General features: G+C 33.7%; 2 protein-coding genes, 1 long non-coding RNA gene and 1 pseudogene across 3 annotated transcripts; 1 reads left to right on the top strand and 3 right to left on the bottom strand.

Moving 5' to 3' along the window:
• Window positions 1-432: 432 nt before the first annotated feature.
• LOC141676527 (major allergen Pru av 1-like) lies at window positions 433-1,514 on the bottom strand. Its single transcript, XM_074482192.1, has 2 exons — window positions 986-1,514; window positions 433-861 (listed from the first exon to the last, which is right to left on the bottom strand). The coding sequence occupies exons 1-2, from the start codon at window positions 1,171-1,173 to the stop codon at window positions 579-581; spliced, it is 471 nt and encodes a 156-aa protein (XP_074338293.1). The 5' UTR covers window positions 1,174-1,514; the 3' UTR covers window positions 433-578.
• A 1,924-nt stretch (window positions 1,515-3,438) lies between these two features.
• LOC141676507 (CENP-B homolog protein 2-like) lies at window positions 3,439-5,007 on the bottom strand (annotated as a pseudogene).
• Window positions 5,008-10,905: 5,898 nt separating this feature from the next.
• LOC141678231 (uncharacterized) lies at window positions 10,906-11,603 on the top strand. The gene is made up of 2 exons (XR_012557663.1): window positions 10,906-11,086; window positions 11,182-11,603. It is a non-coding gene; the product is annotated as an uncharacterized LOC141678231 (long non-coding RNA).
• A 1,122-nt stretch (window positions 11,604-12,725) lies between these two features.
• On the bottom strand, window positions 12,726-21,668 carry LOC141678230 (3-oxoacyl-[acyl-carrier-protein] synthase II, chloroplastic-like). The gene is made up of 14 exons (XM_074484493.1): window positions 21,030-21,668; window positions 19,294-19,499; window positions 19,013-19,216; window positions 18,547-18,657; window positions 18,358-18,453; window positions 18,165-18,210; window positions 18,000-18,079; window positions 17,543-17,611; window positions 17,365-17,449; window positions 16,188-16,342; window positions 15,777-15,857; window positions 14,326-14,385; window positions 13,735-13,894; window positions 12,726-13,120 (listed from the first exon to the last, which is right to left on the bottom strand). The coding sequence occupies exons 1-13, from the start codon at window positions 21,406-21,408 to the stop codon at window positions 13,778-13,780; spliced, it is 1,689 nt and encodes a 562-aa protein (XP_074340594.1). The 5' UTR covers window positions 21,409-21,668; the 3' UTR covers window positions 12,726-13,120; window positions 13,735-13,777.
• Between the last annotated feature and the right edge of the window lie 5,923 nt (window positions 21,669-27,591).

Below are 27,591 nucleotides of genomic sequence, written 5' to 3'. Positions count from 1 at the left end.
GGCTATGAAAATCCGGTGCTTCTGTATCTGGTTTTGGGTTCTTTTGTAGTTCGGGTGTTGAGCAGAAAAGAACTTGAAACTTGAAAGTTAACCTATGAAGTTCACTTGGAGTCTTGGACTGAAGTCCAGACATATGCATTTCAACAAAATTTGTACTAGACTCAGTTTATAATTGATAAATTGCATGTAGTGGATAAATACACATATGTAGCAGCCTAGCAGGTGATTCAGGTTTATGGACACACTTCAATACATGCACACGTGATACTTTTCCTTAGCCCTCCTGGGTTTTACATGATCTTAGCATCTCCCTAACGTCATAGGTTTATTTGAAGTCAATATATTTTCAATCATAAGATTCAAGAACACTAGTAGAACTTAAAAGAACTTAGAAACAAATGACATTAGAAAAAAGATTCTTTATTTTTCAGGATAAATTACAGAACTTAAAGAAATGACGGTCTATGGTTAAGACTTAGAGTCAGATCAATCTCTCCTTATTCTAGAACAAACTGGTACACATGAAACTGTAAACTGTAAACTGGAGAGAACATATCAGATAATCGGAAACAGAACCCCTAGACATAGGCATCTGGGTTTTGGAGGAGGTACGCTTCAACAACTTTGTACATTAGTAAAACTTTATCCTTGCCCGCCTTGATGTCCTCTTCCTTAAGCATGAAATCGCCTTTAGTGTAATACTTGCTTGTCACCTTAGAGATAGTACCACCGCTTGGAGAAGACTCGAACTTAACCTCATAGGTAATTTTTTCAAGGTTTTCTACTAAGTCATCACCTTCTAGCAACGTATAATTATAGGTGTAGTTTTCTTCACTGAGCTCATCAATGTGATACTTCACACTGTTGAAATTGCGGCCTACATTAGTAATATAAGCATTAGTCATATTTAACTAGAATGCAAATGTACGAGAATGCAGATCATGAAAATTTGCAAGCATGTGGTGATAAGTACAAGTAATAGTGCTAACCATCAATAAAGTTGATCTTCTTGATGCTTCCAGCTCCTCCGTTGCCTTGAATAAGTTCAATGCTCTGAATACCTTGTGGCAAGAGTTTTGGAATCAAGTTGTGAGAGTCGACGATGGAGGCCTTGAAGATCCTTGATGCAGCAACGGGGGAAGTATACTCATCAGTGTAGCTTGCGAAGCCCATATTAGTAAATATAAAGAGATATTGCTGAAAACTGAGGATAGGAGAGGTAATAATGAGAATAGTGGAAGAGCTTTCAGAGGTTGATTTAGAAATATGGTGCAAGGATGATACTTATAGGACATGCAGACATCAGTAGGAAGTGTTTTTTATTGTGCAATACCATGGAAACTGGGAACCTAAATTCTGGTGTTTGTCCATTTTGATTTCAATCAAGCTACTCTGCATGGTATCTAGAGTGAAGCACAAAGACAGAAAGATGAGAAGCGGCCAAGACCAAGGACACAATTAACAATTTAGTTTCTTTATATAATTTTCTGTTGGAAATGTTTTTTTTGGATAGGCAATGGACAAAAATTTGGATCTTTGAATTTGAAACATACATACTTCTAATTCATACAATATACTTATTACAACTATAATCTGCAGTTTATCTTTTGATATTGGGTTGACAAACACATCTTAGTAACAAACATATATTGCATTCATCAGTTTGAAGGCTTTACAAGTTGTCACCGATATATCGGTTGAACGGACACCTTCAGTATTACAAAAATAATTACAAAAAATTGTTAATGAATGCATGTTCAATTTATATTTATCCCATAAAAATCTGCATTTTGTAAATATTTTAGAAACTAAATTTATATTTCTTAATAATACAATATTTAAACTGTACTAACTCGATGATTTATAATAATTTTTACATTATTTGTTTATTTTATCAATATTTTTAAAATCATAAATCCCTTTGTTTATATTTATAAAGTTGTTTTAACTTTGTTGGTGGTTATTTAATTATTAATGTTTTTACTTTTGAATATTGGGATAAATTACATCATACAAAAATTATCTAGAACTGACCAATTCTTAATATGTACATCATGTGCAGACTTACAAGTCCAAAATACAAAAGGCGTTAGTTCGGAAAATTGAGTAATTAATTGTGTGTTATCAAAGTAAAATATAAAACGTTGAAGTGTTGGTCAGGGAAATTGGTCCAACTAATAAGAGCAACTCCAACAATATTATAATTGAAATCTTAAATATATTATAAAATATTATATACTAGTAATTGAGTACATATTTATCTTACTTGAACTGCAACAATCATTATATATTTAATATTTTATTATTAAAAATTTAATTTCATCATTAAAGTACAATATATAGTAGAGAGAAAGAGAGAGTGTATATTAATATATTATAAAATATAAAATAGGACAAATAATCAGTAATTAAATTAAAAGTCGAATAAAATTATTTCTTGAACTAGAATAACTTGATACAGTGCACCATAAACTATGTTCTAAGAATTACTGAATTTACACATCTCTTACTATACTTTTAATACAAATTTAACGTAAGTCTAGCCAATAATAAACACACTTCAATATCACTATACCAATATGTCTTTTGTGTTAATAATTTTACACTTAATATGTATTTTTCCCATTAGTTATAGAATAACATTTTTAATCATATTTTTCTTTTTATATTTGCTAATTTAGTTACCTATAAAATTTTAAAAAATAATTTACTACTAAAATAATAATATTAATCAATATTTTACATATTAAATAATTGTTTTACGAAAAGTATAAATTAGTTAACACATAACATATATTAAATAACAATGTTATATTTTTTAAAGTAAACCTTATATTAAAATTTACGATATTACATATACAAAATGGTTAATAAAATCTAATGATCACGTATTCAATTATAAGAAAAAAAAATCAAATTTATAATATCTAATTATCATGTATACACTTATACTGAAAATAAAATGTATAATAAGTATTTATTCAATATTAATACGATATTTTTGTTAAGTACTCTTCGATTAAAATCACCAATACAAGACAATAATTATTGGTATATATATATGATATAAGATTATATATGATGATTAATTATTCAAATAAAAATATAATATATATTACCCATACAACATCATATATTCTTACATATAGATCACGATAATGATATATATTTCCTCCCTCTCAATTCTTTACATTTCGGAGAGAATGTCTGACACGCATTTTAAGTGACATACAGTAAAACCTCTGTAAATTAATACTCGATTAATTAATAATCTCTCTAAATTAATAATTTTGTTCGGTCCCGACTTGGGCCAGTTCAAAAAATGATCAATTTCGATAAGATAATAAGATAATAATTTTTTTGAAAACCCTGTATAAAAATATGATCCCAATAAAACTATAAATTAATAATTCCCTTATATTCATAAAAATATAGCTATTACATCTTTGTAAAATATGATTCAATTGTAGTTTGCTTTTTCATATAATTTAAATCAACATGAAGCTCATCTTTAATCTTCCTTATTGCATCCAAAAGCTCGGGTGTGGTGCTTTCATGTTGCATCAAAAAGTTATTAAGCATTTTTGATGCCTTGAGTATTTTTTTACGTGTAACCGGCTCCAACGGTGTTGTATCGTCTTCAAGATCATGTTCAACACTATTTTCAAGGATGGTGTTTGCAATCTCTTCTATACTCTGGACCTCGGAACATGATTCATTTTCACCCGGATAATCTAAGAAGTTATTAACATCCATTTTATTACGATAACCTAGATCCTTAATCATCACCTCAAGTTCATGAATGTATTCTTCCGGAGTTGTATGTTCATTTAAATTGCTCGAAACTTCATCTATGGAACGAATTTTGCAATGTTGAAAGCACCTTGCTATTGACTCTTGTTTTACATTTGTCGTCCACGTCGCGACTGCATAATTGATAGCATCCAAAATATTAATCTTTCCTGGATCAGATTGTCCCAACTCATAACCTTCTAATAACCCACGATAAAATCTCCTGCGATAGTGCATCTTGAAAGCTCTTATAATTCCTGCATCACAAGGTTGGATTTTTGATGTCATGTTAGGTGGCAAGAAGTACAACTCAACATTTTGTAGTCCTTCAATATTTTTTGGATGTGCTGGACAGTTATCTACCACAAACAAAATTCTTCTGCCTTGCATTTGGCTATCAAACCAACGAATGTATTCATCAAAAAGTACACTAGTCATCCAAACTCTTTTGTTTGCACGATAATGATAATTCAAGCTGCCCATATTAACATTCTTGAAGCACCGTGGCTTTGCATACTTTCCAATAATCCATAAAGGAATTTTTTCAGAGCCATCTTCATTGCAACATATAACAACCGTGAGCCTTTCTTTGTCTTGTTTTCTTCCTTCAAGTTGTTTCGTAGCAAGAGAGTGATCAGCTTGTAACCTGTAAAACAAACCAGTTTCGTCCATGTTAAAAACATCTTTCATAGGGAACTGGTTTATTTTTTCCCTTATGGACTCCAGTTTCTTCTCCATGTCCTGTACATCAACAGAACCACTTTCTCCAAAGCGACGAAATGACTTAATACCATGTCTTAACTTGAATTTCTCAAGCCAACCTTGAGAAAAAGTGTGCTCCTGATCTTGTTGAGGGTATAAAATTTTCATGGTCTCTTTTGCCTTCTCTAAAATTAGCTCTCCTGTCATATTAACACGATCTTGGTACTGGAGAAACTATTCATAGAGAACCTTCTCCATATCTGGATATTTTGCTGGTTTATGTCGCTTAATATCTTTTCTTTTCTCCAAGTAATTAGCTGCAAGATAGTCTGCTGACCTTTTCAGTGTATTTGATATTGTACCTTGACTAACTTTTAGATGAAACTTATTCTCGAGCCACGACTGGAGATCTTTTTGAGTGCATGATGAATTTTCTCTTTTATATTCACATAATGCTTTTCTTGCTTCATCCGTCATTGTTGATTTTGTGACACCTTTTAGATGAGAAGCCATTGTTTTGTTTGTATAATTTTTCCCCCAATCTAGTATATACAGTATATATAATATATTTTATGACTACACATATATTGAATACTTTCTATGTAAAATACAATGAATTAAATTAATTCATGTACTTTGAATTTTCCTAATATACATTGAATATTTTCTATGTAAAATACAATGAATTTAACTTATACACTACATGGACTTTGAATCTAATATATTGTACATTACATTGACTTTCTAAATTCATATACATTGAATTAATTGAATTAAGTATAAAATATAAATTGTACAATTCATTTTATTTAAATTTATGTGAATAAAAATTTAATCAAAAGTTAATTTTGTTTGCTACTGAAAATTCTCTATAAATTAATAATTATTAATTTATCGATTAATTAATACCTCTCTAAATTAATAGAATTCTCCGGTCCCAACTATATTAATTTATAAAGGTTTTACTGTATAAAGTATAGTTTCGTAACTTATTTTTATAATTTTTTTCTAAATAAAATTTAACCAATAAATTGTTATTTAGAAAAAAAATGAAATAAAAAGTTATAAAATAATACTTTACATGCACCTTAAAATGCGTGTCGGACACTATTTCCGAAATGTAAAGAAATGAGAGAGACTGATGAAATATTAAAAAACTTTTAAGAAAAAATAGCTTTAGAGTTAAATGTCTAACTGTTGAGATGATTGCATTCCAAAATAAACAATTAAGAAGTAACTGAAATAAGGGTGTTGAAATTCTTTGCTACAATTTTATTAAATAAGGTCTAAAACATCATATATTGAAAAAATAAACACAACTTAAAGATATGTTTTCAGAAATGTAGCGTGCGATATTTCTTCTCCCCGTAAATTTTTGCTTTTAAAAAATCTACAAACACATGTTTAATTAGCATTTACACAAATTGTGTGTTCATACTATGTAAAAAAAGACGCACCAAGCAGACATTTTCATACACATATAAGTTTATATTGTGTTGATTAATGACCACACAAACAATATATATATATATATATATATATATATATTAAGTGAGGTCCACTCATGTGATATTTTACATAATTCCCCGCACTCATAACACATTTTTATTAATTAATTATTATTTTAGTATTTAAAAGTTTATGGCACAACACTCTAATTGCATGTCAACCTCGTGGCACAGTACTCTAATTGCATGTTAATCCATGTATAATTACTATATTTTTGTTCTGAACTAAAAACACAACACGATATATCATTTTAGACTGTCATAAAGGGCCATTATTTTAGCGTTTTACATATTTTTGTGTTATCTATGTCATTTTCTAATAAAGAACTAATATTGAGAAATCTTATATGAAGTACAAAAAGAAAAATTTTGGAAGACTAACTACTATAAGTTCTCGCAATAGTCGCGTCATGAAATTTCGTAATAGATACCCACAAACTACATTAACACATCAATGCACGATGACATATATATAATGAATTTGTGAACTATTTGTCATCAAAATAAAATTAACAACATTAAACTGATATTTTAACATGAGAACGCTGAAATTAGAATGAGATATTGTCGATTCCATATACAGTAAGGTTCAATCACCTTACAATCATGGATATCAGTTCTACACAAATTACAATGAATATCATATCTTTAACTCAGAGATCATGTACAACCAAGATAAAGTCTGCAAAAAAAATTATAAATATGACACGATATACCATCACTCAGCAGTCTAAACGATTATTGAGTACAAACTGCTTCCAGTGGTATTTTCGCACGCTTTAACTAAATTATTTGGGACCAGGAACTTTATTTCTAACAAAACATTTATAAGCTGAAATTTCAAAAACTACATAAACTATATTCTGAAATATTAATCTAGTTAATTATTAAAAGGTACCCTACCGATTTTTTTTTATCGTAGGTAACCCGCAGCCGCTACCTTTCGGGTGTGCACTAGTTAAATCCTACGGGTTCACGCAATAGTCTGCAAACCTCAATAGCCTGCAAACCACGTGAACCAAGGTAAATGGTATTTAAGCGACAGACTCTGACTCATGAGGCATAATCATAAATTCTCCTCCTGTAGAATTCGAACATGTGACCAAGAGGATAGTTATCCCCTCTTTAATCATCTGAGTAAACCCTTGCAGGCACCCTACCGATTTCAAGATTAATCACTGCATATTTTTTTTAAGTTATAATAAAGCTTATTAAATTTAATATATATATATATATTTATTTAAATATATCCGATTGTTATCCCCATTAGGGGCCATTTGGCAAATCTGAATCGTTTATATATGAATAATTAATATTTCTGAATCATCTCAATAAATCAAATATCTGAATTCTAAATGAATAATATCATTTGGTATATAAACTTTTATAATATCTGAATGATATTATTTTATAAATTTACCCATAATTAAATATGATTATTTGATAAATTATATGTATATAATATTAGAATAATAATCCAGTAAAAAAAACACAAAGTTCTTATTGTTTTATATATAATTATCAACAAACAATAAATTTATACTATATAAATTTGAATTTGAATAAATTTATCTGAACAATTTAAATTTTTGAATGATTCATATATCTGAACATGAACGAATACTATTATTTGATAATTAATTTTTCTGAATCATCTAAAATTATATGTAGAAATTTTATATTATAGCATAATATAAACATTTATCAAATAAATTTGGCAATTATTATTGTTCATCGGTGTTATTAAAATTTAGAAGTCAATAAACATAATTATGTAGATCTCTAAGCATCATTTTAATAATTTCTATTGTTAGATATACACAAAATTTTCAGAGAATCAATATTTTAACTTATGCTTACGACTAATATGTTCACCGGATATTGATAATTATAAATATATAAATAGGACGTGTACAATTTGAAGAGTCATTACATGTACATAATAAACATCAGGGCCATCCCTGAATCTTTAGGATATAATTTTTTGTTGGAACCATTCAGCTAATTTTGAATCATTCATATGACAAAAGTAGATAAATAAAAAAAATGATTATATGAAGCAGTCACGTGACACTTCATTCAGTTCCATCCGGTGAGAAGCAAATGGCCCCTTAATCTTTCCAAAAAATTACTGATTGTTCGAATTTAATTACTATAAACTGTCGCTATCGATTCCGATTCTCATCTTAGAACACTTACACTGAATAAAGACGTGTAGTGAATAGTGTTTTCTAGGGGTGTACGCGGTTCGGATCGGATCGGTTTTGGGGTAAAAGTCGAACCAAACCGCGAAGAGCAGTTTTAAAAAATTGTCTCTGCAACCGCAGTTGCGGTTAACCGCGTCAATTGCGGTTGCGAATTTGCGGTTATTGTGGATCGGTTTGCGGTTCAACCACTTATTTTAAAATAATTAATAATTATCGTTGCTCGATCATAATTTTCCACATCTCTGTGATCATCATATTCAGCATAGTTATCGTTGTCTGCTCGATTATACCAGTGGGTATCAATGTGGCCACGATAATTATCGCGACGATACCTATCTAAATACCTACCTCGGTCTCCGCCTCTTCCCCTCCATTGGGGCCTTCTCCAACGGTCGCTTCCATATCCTCGACCATATCGGTCCAGCGATCTGCGGGGAGGAGCTCTCTCATGATCGCGGTGTCGCTCCTGATTTCCCTGGGAATTCAGGGGCACACGCGTTGCATCATGGGGCGTCGCATCTCTACGATCAGCTTCTTTTTGCCATTCAAGCATCAACATTCTTAAATCATCGTCGCCTAAGCGGATCCCCAAGTGATCCTTCAAAGCTGCGAAGCCTCGTTGCCGATTCTCCGGCATGGACTCCGCCTGTCGGCGTTCTTCAAGACTACGTCCAGACCGGTGTGGATGGGCAGCCCCCCGGTTATCCGTCCGCAGGATTTCTCGACCATCAGCATCTTCTTCCACCAGCTCGATGATTGGGGACGTATCATTGGAATACTCCAGGCGTCGTGGGGTTATCGGCACACGCCCTCCTCCAGTGTGGTCGTGGCCGGCTGAGGCATCTTTATTAGTCATAGGTGCTTTTTCTGGTGCATGAGTAACACGGCTGCGAAGAAGGCCTCTTCTGGTCTTGCGCCGCTCCACGATGCTCAACCTTGAATCGAAGCCGTTCAAAGCATCGCCCATGCGATACAGTTTTCCCAGCAAGTCAGCGTTGCTGATGAGCACAGGCGGCTGTCCCCCAACGTCCGGAGTGGGATGATCAGTCATCGGCGGAACATAAGGTTCATGTTCATAGCCGTGATCAGATTCTTCCTCAGAGCTTCCATCATAAAAACTTTCATCACGATATTGAGACATCCTTCCTCATAGATGCTGATCTTGATTAGCCCCTCCTTCTAGCGCCAATTTGTTGACGGAGAAATTTGGAAGCAACAAAGTGTGAGGTTCGTAGCCGGAAACAAGATCTGTGATGGCGGTTCTTCGTCGGAAATGTGAGCAGTAATCGGTGGATCCGATGAACAGTATTCATCGAAAAAGATGAACAGTGTTTGGTGGTGGTGATTATTGGGGGCTGAGATTGCTTAGGGTTAGTGGTGGCTCCTTTGCGCTCTCGCTTCTGACCCCTTACAATTTTGCCTACGTATCCCTATTTATAGGGAATCAAGCCCACGTAATTCTTGGGGAACAAGAAACCTAACGGGCTTAGATTTCTTGTCCCGAGGTCCAGGAGAAAACCCACTGGAAACCGTCTTCTACTAGCTTTAGGAATGTCCGCCGATGAGGCCCAACCACAAAGGCCCAAGGCTCGTCTGCGGCTTCGAGACTTCACGGATAAGGCATCTCCCTGGCCAAGGATAACCCTCCACTACCAGCTGTTTCTCTAGTCCGTGGATGCAAGTATAGTCGTGGTTCACCCCAAATGTTGGGCGCATCCTTGTCTCCCGATAAGGAGCCCCTACCAGATTGCAGGACAAATGATTCCAAACTTTTGGGTGCAAAGTGCAGGATACTCCAAAGTCTCCCAACGAGGACACACGTTGACTACAGAGACAGAGCTCCCAAAGCACACACCAGATTTCACCTCACATCCCCAATGAGGACACCCATTGACTACAGGAGGAGGTCTCCAATCACCAGGCATACACCTGGAGGTCTCTGACCACGGACACCGCATTTCCTGTAGATGTGCTACAGAAAGGAGTTCTTCGATAGAGTACCTGCATCAAATAAATTAGTAATAATAATCTCCATATTCCTTGAATCTTCCACAGATCCCGTCCAAGTAATCATGTTGAAGTCCCATCCAAGTTATCTTTCTCACTTAGGGCGCGCCCTAAAGCTCACCATAGGAAAGAATTCAATCAGGGAATCCCTCACCCCTTCTTCATTAATTGGGCGCGCCTCCTTACTATGTTTGAGGGCGCGCCTCTTATACATAGACAGGGGCAACTTTCCATCTGTCATTTTCACCATAGGGCGCGTCCTGATCACAGAGAGCGCGCCTTCTTTCTTTTTATGGAAAAATAATCTTACCTGTTTCCTAAATTTTAGGCATTTCTTTCTCAACTTTGACTATTTCATCAATCTCAACCTGAATATTATTTTTACCAATTTTTGGGCATAACAATAAATATATGTTGCGAGTTGCGGTTGCGATTTTGCGATTTTCAAGAATTTAAAACCGCATCCAAACCGCGAATGAGCGGTTTTTAAAATTTACTTCCACAACCAACCCGCGTTTTGTGATTATCCGCAAAATACGGTTCGATTGCGAGCGATTGGACGCGGTTGCGCGGTTCGTCCGTACACCCGTGTTTTCAATATCAAATCAAAGTTCAAATTAGCCGAACTTGAATTTGTGTTATCTACCCGTGTCTATTTATTGTATTGTCTAATCACATTATTACGGGAAGTGTATCGGTTGAGTGAAAGCACAACTTTTGAGAAATCTACCAGATATCATCAATGCCTTATGATAACATAAGACTCTTCATCTACTTGCTCTTGTCTATATATTGATCTCCAACACTCTCAAAACCCATTATGAAGCGCAACAACACCAGCAAGCAAGGGAATTAAGAAGCACTGCACAAGTCCAACAAATTCTTTTCTTTATTAAATTTTTTTGTTTTTAGTAAATTATTTTGTGCAAAAATAATAAGTGATTTATTCATCGTTTTTTTCTCAGAGCAAAGAGCGGAGATGACAACAATGGAGTGAATGGAAACTTGGCGAAATGTTTATCAGATCTTAATAATAATCTCGAAAGCCTTTCAAGAAGTCATGAAGACTTGAATGCAGCTTTCCGAAAGTTCAACGATCAAGTTCAAGCCGGTCTGGCTCGTATGGAACAAGAGATCAAGCTGTTCAAGGAAGAGTTTGATTTGTTGGAGTCTGAAATTCGTAACAAAATAAGCCCTTAAGAATTTGCAGGTGGATTTTAACTTTTAAGTAGTATGTGTTATGAAGTAGTTGTTGCTTTTAGTTTAATTAGTAGTAAGTGCTTTCTTTTGTTGATTCTAAGAAGTAACAATGCAAGTGATGTAATGGTTGTTTAGGTTGCCAACAAGACTTTTAAGTATGTGTAAATGGAAACTATGTTGTTGCTTATTTTGTTTAGTATAGATGATGTTGGTTTTAGTTGTGTTTAGTAGAGCTATTGAACGTGCCCTTTGTGTTATTATGGTACAACTATTGTAATGGTACGGTAGTAGATGATCAAACTACACTTATAAGGAGGTTATCAGTAAATCCTTATTCGCGATTTCTCCTCAAGTGATGAGCACAGTTGCATCTTTATCAATCCCCAGCCCCACCTACCAAACATCGTAAATGTAGGGTCTGAGTAGAAAACTGATCCGCTAAGTAAGGCCAGCATAGGAAAGGAATACACCATTGCTTATACCTTCCATTTTAGAATTCCATTCCAACAACAGTGACTTAAGAAACAACCCTACTGAAGGATCATTCAACACGGCCTGTTGGGGAGTCCTTCCCGCTATTTTCCCACCAACGCTTGCCTAATCGAGCCATTACTACCTTCAAGACTACTTCAGACTTCTCGTCCATAGGTATCAGCGTGACCAACCCACGGGGATGGTCTTTTGGTGACCTCAAGTCCAAAAGCCAATTCTTTGAATTGTTTTTGTTTTAAAGTTTTGAAACCTTTAATATTTCCAAGCTGGTGGAGAGAAGCAGTTATCTTTGCTGGCGTTCCCACAGTATATAATATTGACTAAGAAATCCTTCCGGAGCTAGTTGTTTGCAGTACTTGGTTAGTTTGCCGGAGCTAGAAGCTTGCGTTCAAGTAGTCTAAGTTTGGTCTATGTTGTATTAGTTTTAGTCCAATATCCGTCGTAGCTTGGGTGTGCTTTCTGTGACTATGCTGAGATTGGATGGGACTGCATGTACTGATCCCTCTCTTCCTGTTAAGGAAGTTGAGCTTTCTTATATGACGATGCATATCTAACAAGAATAACTATGCATACGTGCTCGAATTTTTTATGTCCTCCACAGAAATTTGTAAACGTGTCTATTCACATAAATTTCTTGGGCTTGCATATTTGAGCCCTGATGACCAGAAAAGCAGCGACTCTTTTCACAGCACTTGGAAAAGTGAAAAGAAAAAAAAATCTCATCGTCTCATTTCACAACACTGGCTCAAACTTGACTCTTGAGTAATTTGAATCACGGCAAAGATATAAAAATATATATGTATGCAAACACAAAGAGTAAGCAAATAGTAACAAGTTTGTTGATCTCCAATGACTTCCATTCCATCACCAAACTCTTTAAAATTGATCTATTCAAAGGCACTAGAGGCCTATAAAAATCCATCAGATGAAGATATTTCCCATCGAAATAGTTCAGTTTGACAATGACGATTCTGCCAACTTTCATATAGAACTTTAAAAACCAAAAGAAAAAGCTAATTTAAAAACTCTACAAGAGTGAGTTTACAACCCTCTACTAGAACATACAGTCCTACTCCAGATGGGTACCTCAACATTCAGCACCTCCTCTTCCTTTGTATATTAGATAAACAGTTAGAACTTTGTCTTCTTTTAAATTTTCACCACATACGACAACCCCTGAACATAATCCGTCACAGTCAACAGTCCTATAATCTGCAGCATTTAGCAAGCACATACATCAATGTTTATGAAGAACAGCAAGTAATGTGGGTATCTGTGGAAAATCAAACCCAGGTAATTTGGGGTCTCCTTCCAAAGGAATCACAAAAAAGCGTTTAAATATCATTATCCTACTATACGAACTTTAGGTTTTTTATAAAGCACTTTTAAGAGCAAGTGCAATGGGAGCCCAACTGAGTGATGTGGCAGAGAGGTTAAAAGAGTTGGGCTTCTTTTGTGCGTTGGAGAGAGAGAAAAGTTGGCCAGACCTGGCTACTTGGGCCGGCCAACTCCTGCTGTGTGGTTTGCTTTTTCTTTTTAAACTATCTTTTATCGCTCCTACTTGATAATGTTGGCTGTTCGTGTGTGTCTAAACGAGGTGTGTGTGGATAAGCATGGCTTACACAAAATCTGAACTTGGGTTTTGCATTGAAAAGGGTTGTCCAACATATCTGAGAGACCCACAATTATTTCGGTGGCACAAAAGTTTCAGATTTTAGAAGGGAACTTGGGCTTGTGCATTGCACTTGCTCTAAAGCCAACTGGTTTTCTTAATTTATAGACAGTTTTGCAGGCAACCTGACTATTGTTAAGTCGTGTTTACGTACCAGCAGGCATCAAGTACCGTCAAGTCGGTGTGCTTGTTCATATTCATTGGTAGGGAGCAAATAAGATTGATGAGTTCTGGCCACCAAATCCGAAAGAATTAGATAGTGCCACCTTGACTTTCAGTTTCTCTTTCTTCGGTCCAACCAGCAAATTCATGTCCTGATTTGATGGGTAGGTACGGTCAAATAAATGCATGCTAATAATAACATACTGTTATACAGTAAACAAGTAAAATTTATTGCATGTATAAATAAATCAGAAAATAAAAGATATATCTGCAAAACTATGTGTAGAGGCTAGAGCTATGAGCAGTTGATGTAACTAAAAGCGAGAGGCCTCTAGTTAGTAAAAATCACAAAAGAAAATTTACTGTGCGGGTCTAAGCAAATTAACAAAACATAACATGACAGACTGATTCAAATCCACAGTTTTTCTAATCTGACAAAGGGATGGGCCTACTAGTAAAGAGACATACAATGTACCAGCTGATGACCCGTTTTACTGGCTAGCAGAGCGATAGTAATACACAAGCCAAAGAACATTCTTTATATTACCAAGCAGACGTAAAGCATTATAGGGAAAATACATACCACTCTTTCATCAGGGCTATCAAGATTAATATTTGGATGAATCCACCCTGTGCGTATTGCCTACAATGATATACACATCTATGTCAATGATCAAGCGAAATCTAGTGATTACAACCTTATCATCGACAGAAGTTATGCAATTCAAAAATACACCACGGGAAGGAAAAGATACACCACGGGAAGGAAAACACACTAACACACCCTTGATACTGATCGTACCAACAGCTTTGCGTGGGTTTTGCATATAAAGACAATAAGGCTCACACGACATACATTAGAAAGAGGCTTTACAGTGTTGCTACACCAAGGTCAAAGAGAAACCCTATGTGGGAAAGCATATTACTTGCTTAAAGTAATCCAAATTCCAATTTATATACCTAACAAACTTGAAAACGAAACTGTTAATCAGAAGCACGAGCACTTCTTTTTTCTTATTACAACAAAAAATTATCTAGTTGCCTTGCTTATTCATGGATATCAGACACTTCCTTGCAAGCATAGAGAAGTTTCACTATACTATGCGAAAAGGCTCAGAGTTCAGGAGGTAAATAAGGAATCTGGTACCATCACATCTTGTGGGATATTAGATAATTTTTTACTTGGTCTATTCTAAAATAGAATGACTATTTCGTTGAAGATCATGTGATATAAACCTTTGCCCATCAACAAGAATTTATAATGTTCAAACATAGGAATAAGTTTGACTCAGCAGCTGTATCAGAAAGAGGCTTCCACAGTGCCACTAAGCCGAGGTTGAAGAGAACAGCTATTAAGAAATCATTTTTCTTGAATGAAATAATCCAAGCAACATGCTTGACAAATTTTTAATGTACGCCGTAATTCATAACTATTTGCATTTCTTTTTTCTTTTTAGTTGCCAGAACCTATCTAGTTATTTATATTTGCTTAAAATATCAGAAGTCTTGCAAGCATGCAAAGAGGTTTCACCAATTAAGTGAAAGGGCCATCGGAGTTGTAGTAGAAAGTAAATGGATCTCACAACATTATGAAGAGTTGTAAATAATTTCTGATTCAGTCGGAACAAATAATCTTTCAAAGAAGATCATTTGGAATTTACTTGTGGGTTCTGGAATCCAAGAGTTACTCATTTTCGGGAAAAATAAAGTAGTAAAAAGAGTCAATTGCAAATTAGCCAAAAATAACAATTATATGTCTTATGATGACAATTTTTTTTATATGTATAATTAATAAACTAACGCACACATCTAGTCGAAGACATTCGAACCCTTGACATCTGATCTTGTAGATAGAGCAAGGGTTATACCAGTGGACCAATAGGTCACCGGTCTTATGATGATTATTTTTTAAGCAGTAACAACAGGTTATAGATAAAAGTACTTCCAGCTGTAAGTAATGTAGTAAGAGAATATACACAGGTATGTCCTCTCTAGTTTTACACTGTATATTACAGATAACATATGCATGGATACCTGTACGGTAGCAACAGCCTCAACAGCACCAGCTGCTCCTAGAAGATGACCAATCATAGATTTTGTAGAGTTCACTCGTAACTGCATAAAAAAGGATCTTGTATAACTTTAAGATATTGTTTCGACTGGACAACAAATAAAAGTGTTAGTAACATACTAGCCATAAAGATGACAAGTTGAACACATTAACCCCCAAAGTAAAACCATTTATGTATGTTAACTGTAGACATCATTCCTTCCAATTAATTATATTTCCAATATATAGTTGGAAGAAAAAAGATTGATGTGTATAATGGGCATACATAAAGGGCCAAAACTTATTCATTTTGAGGGTTTTATGAGTAAAAACTTCCATACTTTTGAGGGCCTAATATGTTAATGACCTCAACTTAAATATTTTTTAAAATTAACCTCTTTATTTTGGCCAAAACAGTGAAGGAGGGCCTGATACTCTTTTAAGTCCCCAGCTTGTGTGGATGTAGCATGTGCATTGATGTAGTTAACATCTTCTCTGGATACTCCAGATTGAGCTAAAGCATTCTCTATGCATAAAATAACACCAGCCCCTGATCATACAGATAAAAATGAAAAAGATGCTTTTTATACATATATGTGATGGATAAAGAAGTTTGCCATTTTTACAATAATTAAGTTAAGCACCATCAGAGACTTTCAAGAAATGCATCACGCTCCACGCCCTGGACATAATTTTTCTTTTTCGTACCAAGAGAAAATGCAAATTCTCTACATTACAATATACAGTAAAGGAGTAGTACCTAAACTGTATCAGAAGAGATGTGCACTAATAAGTACTACAAAAATGACAAAAAGGACCTATCCAGGGTTGTGGATGCTTTTAATGATGCAAAAGCCATGCCAATGGAGTTCTATCTATACTTAAACACTGCAATTATCTATATTGTTTTTCTTTTTTTTCCTCCTCTTTAAGCTCCGTTCCTTTTTAGTTTCCTTTATCTAACGTAGTTAATTATCCTTTCCTATAATGTGTCATCACACCAGAAAATTGTTGTTTAATTGTACATAATATTCGTAAATTGGCAAAAGGAACTCCCGAAAGGAAAGAAATATTCTAATATTTTTAATTGATTTAAAAAAGTATCCGTTGATGTTAATTCCATCTCCTCGCCTTTTCACTTCTATGCACACATACCATATTGGCCACTTGTTTAAGATTATAATACAACTTTTCTATTTAAAAAAATTTTGATTTCTCTACGACTCCACCATAACATTTAGTTAACCACGTCTTCATTCGATAAGAGCATAGCACATGTTAACCACGTCTTCATTCGATAAGAGCATAGCACATTTAAGTCGTATGTTTCATTTAGTGCATTCCAATTAATTCAAGTCCGTAATAATGTTTTAGTATTAACTACATGTTGCTGCTGCTTATATTTGTTATTAATGATATTACTTTCAAGTATTTTTACAAGACACTAAAGTGATAACCAAAATAAATTGACAACAAATAAACCTTATGAAGTCAATTTGCTATTATCAGCCATATTGTAGCTTTTAATACATCACAATGCATGAAAATAATTGGCACAAAAACTAGATTTACCATCAGGATGAGGTTCTGTCATATGATAGGCATCACAAGTGAAGCTTCCACCAAGAAATTCTGCATAAATTTTAGCACCTCTAGCCTGTTATTGATAATAAAAGATTTAATCAGTATATGAGATATTTAAACGACATAATTACGTAATTATTGATTAAGGGATTACAATTTTAAGTACCTTGGCGTGCTCAAGTTCTTCAAGAAGCAAAACTCCAGCTCCTTCTCCCAAAACGAATCCATCACGATTCTGGTTGATACCAAAACCATTTCTTAAGTAGTAATATTAAGCTTGCATAACGCAGATCAATTAAAAGAGATTATGTAGTAGATCCAATGTTTGGAGTGGACTCATTTATCAACAGTCACACTCCTATACAAAGTCAAAAAATTCTTGAGATTTAACAGATATCAGATTATTTGAAATTTTAGAACCAGATTTGATAATTGTAAACACTTAAGTCCATAAAGAACAATCTTATACTGTAGTGGAATTATTGTGCAATGTGTAGACACTGTCCGAGTAGAAATTTAGCATTCAAATGAAGATCCTAGCAAACGCTGACGTTATTTATTTAACAAGGAAACACTAACTGAAACAAAAAATAAATGAAGACGAGGCACAATATATTAATTACATTATCCCAAGGCCGAGAGGCTTTAGTTGGATCATTGTTTCTCTGAGATAGTGCTCTGCATGCCATAAAACCACCCAATCCTGCACCAAGTTTTATGGTAAGCAGCTACATTTAAAATTGTCCTTATCAAGCTATGTCCACAGAAGTAAAGGAGATTTGACCTACCAATAGGTATGATAACTGCATCTGAACCTCCACAAAGCATCACATCCTGCGTGTTTATGTATCAGAATACACATTAATGTAAACTCTAATTTAAAATAATAACTAAATGGGTTAATACTTAATAGACTACAATAATTTACATTTATGGAGGATATAATATTCACTATATTCAAAATAGATAATTAATACACACAGCTTCCCCTCTTATGATGTGGTTTGCCGCATTGAATATGCAGAAGTTGCTTGTGGCACAAGCGGTAGATATTGAGTAGTTTGGACCCATCCATCCCTGCAGTTTAATGGCACAAATAATTATCGAAATTGATGAAGAAACTTAATTACTGTAATATGCTGCTAGCTTGAAGCACCAAATTAGGCTCACCAGGTCCATAGCAAGCATAGCAGAGCCCATATTTGTAGTTGCAAACGGGACACAAAAAGGATTCATCTTTTTGTATGATATCCTCAAAGCTTCTATAGCATCATTAAAGACCTACACAGATAAAGTATATACATGTAAGATGACATAACCACACAGATCACACCGAAACACATACGAAGCAATACTGCCAATTAGTGTCAAGTTTTGCCCTGCCTCCAACTACTTTAGGAAATTTTTGGGTCTATGAAGCATTGTCAAAGAAACAAGGCCACGAGAGACATCAATAAGAGCCATTTTATTTTTAAAAAATTTGAGTCTGTCTGGCTCTCTTGTTCACCACAACAGTCGAACCACACAAAGAAAGGGATATGACGAGTAGCTCCATTCCATGATGACATGATGAATTAATAGTAGGGTTTCTGTATAAAGTGAAAATGTATTCTGCACCTAAGAAAGTAAGCTATACCTTCATTCCGCCCATGGCTGAGCCAATCAAAACTCCACATCTAGTTTTATCCATTTGATCCATAAAATCCTCTGTAATGCCGCTATCTGCCAATGCCTTTTTTCCTGCTGTTAACATGTACAACATAAATTTGTCCATCCTCTTGGACAATTTTGGTGCAACCCATCCCTCAGTCGAGAAAGATTTAATCTCTCCAGCAATTTTCTGTTTAACACATTACTGTCAGAACCAAAAACCATTAAGATTTTTTCAACAGAAGAGCGAGTACAAAACATACTTACAGTAGGATAGTCAGAAATATCAAAACCCTCTATCTCACTAATGCCACTGACACCTTCAAGCAGATTGTTGTAAAAGACATCTGGATCATGACCAATTGAAGTCTCCACACCCATTCCAGTCACAACAACTCGCCTGTGTTTTATAGGCGGTTTCTTCTTTGTAGCACCTTCCATTGAAGGTTGCACAGCTACCGCCATTGCTTCACCTTGTATAGTAAATACACAAAAATGGTCATTGTTTAAGGTATCGTATATAAGAAGTAACATAAGCAATTTCAGTGCAAGTACAATTAGATATCATTGCTAAACAACATACAATTAACAATACATTTTCAGATATCCATAAAGACAAAGGAGCAAAATACATTTAAAATGACATTTACCATACATAGGCCATGCAAAGCAAAACTATTTTATTGCTAAATATATATCCACGTAACCTTTCCCCTTGCCAGAATAAGGGCAATAATAGAGGATAAGTGGGGCCGACAATATGCGTGAGTTATCATTAGCACCAAGCACGTCATACCTCGTACAATTTCAGAGGTCGGCGTGGAATATAAAACTTAATTCCAATTTCTTTTTCCTCAAGATTTTATAGGATGAAATTAATTTCCTTCTCCGCAAGATTATATAGGATCAAACAATTAATATATAATATCAGGAAAAGAACAATACAACAAAACCATTTTAGTTAAATTCCATAAAAGTTAAACTTAATTGCGCCTCTTAACCATTAAACAATATGATCAAACCCGTCATTCCTTTCGCATAAGCATTAAACCTTATTGCACCTCTTTGCATTACTACTTTCTCATAAACATTATCTAAACTAAATTGTCCCTCTCAGCCATTATATGTCCTTGTCCCTCTCAGCCGTTAATTGCCCTTGTCCCAGAAGCCCGGACAATTTGATATGTTGTTGTCCAAAAGAGCAGAAATATAGCAACAATGTAAGAAAATAACAGTCAAAATGACAAGCAAAATATAGCTCATCTTCATCTTACTCTCAAGCATTATGAATCAACAAGTCATATACAGATAAACATCGTATCCAGATAAACTAACAGAATATTGCAGGCACAATAGAAATCACTGCTACTCCACAGCCATCAACCCAACAGATACGAATTCACACCTCTCCATGGAAATGATATCTAGCGTGCACACACACACACACAAACAAACAGTTACAATTTACAAACATAGCAAGTACACAACTATAAGTTGCTATAACCTGCCTACTAAAATATTATGATGATAGTATAACAAACTTCAGTCATTTGTTTAGTTTAATCATACAAGTCAGTAACTCACACGAAGCGTAACAACTGTACAGACTCACAAATTCAACAAATAACAAGTATATACGTAACAAATTAGTTGTAGAACAATATACAAAACATACTCAATCCACTCAAACTCAACACACACACACACACACACACACACACACTACTATAACAAAATTAAACAGCTTAAATTCTGAAAAACAAGTTTAATCATATAAAATTCAGATTATAAAAATGTAACTAACAGTACATACAACAATGCATGATTACAATCAAACAGCTCAAAATCGACATAAATAAAATAGCATAACAATGTAAATGCTTAATTCTATAAGTTTCAGATTCCGAAAAAATCTACTAACACTCAACAAAAAAGTAACTAACAATTCACATAACAATACAATAACAATGCATAGAAAATCGAAAACCTCAAATTACACAAACCGGAACGAGAAGCAGCAGGCAGAATCCTTTTACGCCTCGAAACGCTTCCATTTCGAGATCGAAAAATCGAATCACCGAACAAAAAATCAGACGAAGAAAGCAGACCTTTAGAACTATAATACTCATTACACGGCTCTAATGAGCTCATTAAGCCTTGAATACTCGAAGATCCACACCACGCCGGAATCAATGAACTCGTTAATTGACTCCTACACACACCGCCTCCAACGCCGCCGCCGGATAAAAGTCGCCGGCGACGACTCGAACATCTCCGGCGCGATAAAATCGGAGACTGCTTGGGATAGTCATTGTCACAGGTAACTGACATGCATGCCGCTACGAACCATGTGCACATCATAGATGACGTCATCGCCGCCATGACTCAGTGAGTCACAGTGTACGTTATATCTGTTGTGAAAATAGATAGATAGAGATTGTTTATGTATGTATGTATGTATAGGTAAGGGAGATGTTAAAATTGGGGAGAGAAATGATAAAGCTAGACTAGAGTAGTGGAGAGAGAGAGAGAGAGAGAGAGAGGGAGAGAGAGAGGAGAGAGATTACTTGGATCTCGTTTGGGATTAATTTCTCTCTCTAAAAATATGTTTGTGAGGGTGCAAAATATTTTACGAAAATCTGATTCGTCCAACGTAGATATATGAGTGAACCGGAGACTGGAGAGCATCTTCACCAGAAATACATGATATTCATTTTGCTTTTATATTTTATAATTGTATTCGTATCTTCAGTTTTTCTTATGTGTACAAGTAAATTCTAACAATATATGATTTCTTCTATATTTTATATTTATAACATCATATAATTTCAAAAAAAATTAAATGTACTTGTAATTTTAACAATATAATTTATTTAAATTTAATAAACTAATATAGTTTATCATTTAAAAATATCATTATTTTTTAATAAATTGACATATTAATTATATAAATATTAATCTTAATTTTTTCATAAATAATTTATAAATTAATTTTATTTTTTAAAATAATATAAATGTTAACCTATAATTGAAATGGTATAATTATTTTAAAATTTGTTGAGTATTAATTTAATGGATTCATAATATTTAAAATTTATCAAATATCAAATTTGACAAAAAATGAGAAGTGATTCAACGAAGCAACGAAAAAAGGGTTGAAATCTTTTTTTGAGTGCACACATAAAAAACTAGTTTACATAATTTTAAAAAAGGGTTGAAATCTTTTTTTGAGTGCACACATAAAAAACTAGTTTACATAATTTTAAAAAAGGGTTGAATGGCGTTTGGGTCACTCAATTGACCGGAAACTTGCAGTTAGGTCATCCAACTCAAAAAACTTACAATCACATTATTTTACTCTTAAAACTTTTCATCCACGTCAATCGTCGTTACATTCCGTTAAAAAATTAACGGAATGCTGACTAAACTTGGTAATTTGGTTTAAATAAATCTATCATGACATGTATAGTCAGATGGGGCGGTGTTTTGGTCACTCAAGTGGCTCAAAACTTGTAATTTGGTCATCAAACAAAAAAAATCATTCAAGTTACTGACCGTTACATCCATTAAAAACTGAAAAAAACCTGAACGAAGAGCTCTGCTAAACCACTTTTTTCTCTTTTACAAAATTTTGGAACATATAAATGCAATAAATAAATGTATTAATATGTTGTTCAATTCACATATTAAAGTCGTTACAAATCTCAAAATATGTCAAAAAGTTTCAAAATTTTGAAAATTGTTCTCAAAATTTTTATTGAAATTTTATTTCAAAATCTCAAAATTGTTCTATAATGACTCGTAAAGTGATTTATTTTTTGGACTCATATGTTTGCACGATATTCTCTTATCATAAATACATTTCTTTAACAATTATTTATTTTAAATGTCTTTTAATAACCCGTTCAACTCAATTCAAACCGATCCAAACTGACGAACAAATTGTAGAGTCAAGTTGCATTTTTATTTTTAATGGGTCGGGTTATAAAATTTCAAACTTTGGGTCGGGTTGTTAAAATACATTTAACGTGGTCAGCCCGACCCATGTGCACCCCTAGCTTCTGTGAGTAAAATCATTGATGATTATCTGTGTATTTGTTGTAAAAGGGTGTGATATGAGGGCCCTTAACGTTGTTGTAGGAGACCAGTTCGATCAGTTTTCCTTTCAATTTTAATGGACATATTGGTCAGTGGTATAAATGATTTTTTTTCAGTTTGATAACCAAATTACAAGTTTCAAGTCAGTTTAGTGACCAAAATACTGTATCAGCTGACTGTACATGTCACGGTGAATTTATTTAAACCAAGTCACCAATCTTATGTCAAGTTTTTAACGGAATGCAACGGCGAGTGACCTGGATGAAAATTTTTAATAGTAAAATGATGTAACTGGAAGTTTTTTGAGTTGGGTGACCCAACTGCAAGTTTTCGGTCAATTGAGTGACCAAAATGCCATTTAACCCTTTTAAAAACTAGTTTACTGAGCCGCGTTTCGCAGTGGCCTATTAAAATAATGTTCCATATTTTTTGTATTTCCTATATGATCTTGGTCTTTCTGAAATTATGAATAATAAATAAATAAATAAATAAAATAAAATTCGTTCTCTCGTTAAATATGTTTAATCCAATAAGCCGCTATATTATTATTCACAAATTTAATATCATAATATTTTTTCTATTTAATAATATAAAATTTTGAAAATTTACATAAATAGATTGAAACAATATGAGATACACTAACTCACCACCCTCATCTTCTCCTTTACATAATAAGTATAATATATAACTATATAATATTTTATGAAATATTGAGAAAATATGTTCATAGATACTTGTTTTTGTAATATTTTATAGGTTAAAAATTATAAGAATTTTTTTAGAAAAGTTTAATATAGTAAGTTGATTGTAGGAGAAATATGAGAAATAATATTAAAAAGAAATTTAGGAGAAGATCAAGATAATAAGTTGAATTACAAAAAATGAAAAAGTTTTAAAAAAATATTGTTATGGTAAATTGATTCCAACCATTTTAATAGAAGATGTTGTCAAAATTTTAGAAGAACGTTATAAACAGTGTTGTAAAAAGCGCAAATCGGACCTAAGCGGTGAGGTCACCTTCTAGCGCTTAAGCGCTAAAGCGGGCGCTTAAGCGGTTTTAAAAGCGGACGCTTAAGCGGATTATAAATAAATAAATAAATATGTATATATTAAAAGTAATGAATATTTTTTTGAATAAAGAGATAACATTAACGTATTATAATAAATCAATAAAATAATCATTCACAAAGTCATAATCAACTTAAAAAATACAAGTAACATTTAAAAATATCAAATTATACCTTTTTTAAAAATAAGATTTATTTTTTCTAATTATTTTTAATTCCCCTTTTAATTGGTCAAAAACCGTTTAATCGGTCAAAATCCGCTTAATTCCGCTTATAACCGCTTAAACCCGCTTAAATTTTATTAAACGCTTAAATATCTGATTTTGCACTAATCCAAGCGCTTTGACCTCCGATTCCGCTTAAGCGTCCGCTTAATGCGCTTTTTACAACACTGGTTATAAATGATGATAAATTTATATAAACTTTTCTTTGTAAATTATAATATTTCATAGGATAAAAATTAAAAGAAATTTTTTAGGAAATTCTAATATAGCAAGTTGATTTTAGGAGAATTGGTAATAAAAAAGAAATTTAGGAGAATATCAAGATGATAAGTTAATTTAAAAAGAAAGTAGAAGTTTTAGAAAAAATATTATGATAATAAATTGATTAAAAATCTTAATGGAAAATGTTGTAGAATTTTTGGAGAATATTTATTAAGTCACAAATTTGTGAAAATTAGAAAAATAAAATGAGCCGATTTGAGAGGCGCCATCTAAACGACTCGGTCTTTTCCTTTATATAAGTATGTAGAATGCTACTCCACTAAAAGAATTCTTATAATGAAAACTACAAATTGATGACATTTTTTATTTACAATTTCAGTAACTAAATTAACATTTCCCCTCTACTCACCTACATTACCGGCCTCCATCACCCCAACACCCATCACCATCACCACCGACCACTACCATGCACAAGTCCACACCGTTGACGTTCCGCCATTTATCTCCGATAAGCACATATTTACGATCTCTATATCTCTCTCCACAATCGACTCACCAATTCCACATCTGAAAACTCCGATGTCTCCTGATTTCATCACCATCCTAGCGCCTCTTGTTCGACATTATCGTCGACGCTCTATTCACATGAATTCGTCGCTTCTCCGACATATTTGAAATTTGTAGTCTGGTTTATTAATCTAATATGATAATTATTAAGTGATTTTATCCCATCCGGTAATTATTAAATGAGTTTATTAGATGATTTTTTACAATGATTTTTTATAAATTTTAGTGATATGTTGGTGGTTGTGGCAGTAGTCGAATCTGGGATAGTGATTTTGTTGATCGTTGTGGTAATCATATCCGGATCTTGTGATTTCGTTGATGGTTGTGGTAGGTAGTGATAATTTTCATTTTTTATGTTAATTTTTCATTTTGATGGTGATATATGTGGTGATTTTTCGGCGATGATGTGACGGTGGGTCCACTACTGACGTGGTGATGATGTGGTAGCGGGGTCCCGGTTGATGTGGCATTAGGGTCACTGCTGATGTGGGGGTTAAAATATAAAATTAGGGAAGTTATTGCGTGAAATATGGGGCATTATGTAAGTTTTCAAAATAAATAAAGTATAATATAAATTTTAAAATGATATTTCTAGTTTTTATTTTTAAAAATATTTATATTCGAACAACTGCATAAGTATATATAAGTATACTGATCAGTGTTACAAAAATCGGTAATCGGGGAAGATCGGTCACGTGATCTTGCAAAGATTAATCGGTGAATCGGGGATTAATCAGAATGATTAATCGGTAAAAAAATTGGGAATAATTATATATATATGTATCTATATATATACATATATATATATACACCAAAACAATTTACAATTTAACTTCAACTACTTACTCGATTGCGTACTAAGGATTGTTCTACCGTATCAACTATCAAGTACATGAATTAAATATCAATTAGAAGTAAACATATACTTCAAGATATCAAAGTAGATTTAGGTTCATTTCTCGAAATCGCCGTCGACCCCTTATTCCCAAACTGCAGTTACTCACATGAATATATATATATATATATAAGAAGTTGCTAAAATGAGAACCACTACAATTGTGAGAACTAAGATTTAATCCCAGCCATGCATATTTATTAGTATATTAAATCTTAGTCACACAAATTATAATATATATGTTTCAAGTTTTATTTAAGCCCGCCATTAATACCCATGCATTTTCTCTCTCTACCTACGTATCCACCTTCCTCTCCTAGCTACCTCCGCCCGCCGACCACCGGCCACCACCGTCGCCGGAAAACACCAGATATGTAGACTCCCTCTCTTCATCCCCCCCTAATGAACATCTTCATTTTTTATTAAACTCCGATTGAGTTTTAAACTTTTTCGATCATCCATATATTCAGATTTATCATCACAATCGATGTAATATTGTGTATCATCATTTTCCTCCATCTACTCCATATCCGATTTACTATTTACACTATATTATTCTCCGATCTGGTTTGATAATGGCAAGATCTAGTTATTTGAATTGAAAATGTGGTTATTTAGATTTTTTTGGTGATGACTAGGGGTTGACGTAAATGATTTTATGTGGATGGATTATTGATTTACATATAGTGATTTTTAGAAAGATGTCAATGGTATATAGTGATTTTCAGGGTAATTTGAGGCTGTGTTAACAGAGGTATGGTTTTTGTTGGCGGTGTTGCTGGAGGTGGGGTCGTGTGATGATGTCATCAAGGTTTCGAGGGGGTGGTGGTGGTAATTGATATATGGTGACGATGGTGATTATTAATGGTTGTATCCATTTAATCCGGTGAATATCGAAAGTAGTTACGACAGTGATATTTGTTTGGCATTGGTGATTTTTAATTTTCTGGTGCTCATTTTTGATTTTCGGTGGTGATTTTTAATTTTCCGGTGGTGATTTTTGATTTAACGGTGATGATTTTATTTTTACTGGTGGTGATTTTCTGGTGGTCTCCGGAGGTGGTGGTGGTCGCCAATAGTGTTAATGGTCGGAAATGGTGGTCGCCGGTGATTGATGTTGATGTGTGGTTGAATTAAAAAGAAGATAGTGAAAAATATTAAAATATTAAATGAATGTTGATGTATTTAAATGAGTGGATATGATTAGATCTCGTATCTCACAATAATAGGGTTCTCATTGGAGTAAAACCCTATATATATATATACTAACTTCTTCCTTCAATCAGATTCATTTTCCACATACTGGACATCTTTTCTTTCTCTTTCACCGACAACTGTGTCTCTGAGTTGTCGAAAATTGGCCTGAAAATCGTCGATTTTGGATGGATTTCTCCAAAACCGTTTTCTTCTCCGATTTCATTCAGTTAGATCGTTAGAGTACCTTTCAGCGATATATCGGCCAATTTATCGGTAAGATCGCCGATTTCTATAA

This window comes from Apium graveolens, chromosome 8 (assembly GCF_009905375.1).
Source record: "Apium graveolens cultivar Ventura chromosome 8, ASM990537v1, whole genome shotgun sequence".
In the NCBI taxonomy this organism is placed as follows: domain Eukaryota; kingdom Viridiplantae; phylum Streptophyta; class Magnoliopsida; order Apiales; family Apiaceae; genus Apium; species Apium graveolens.
Note: the sequence above shows the minus strand (reverse complement) of the source record. Positions and strands in the feature narration are given on the sequence as shown.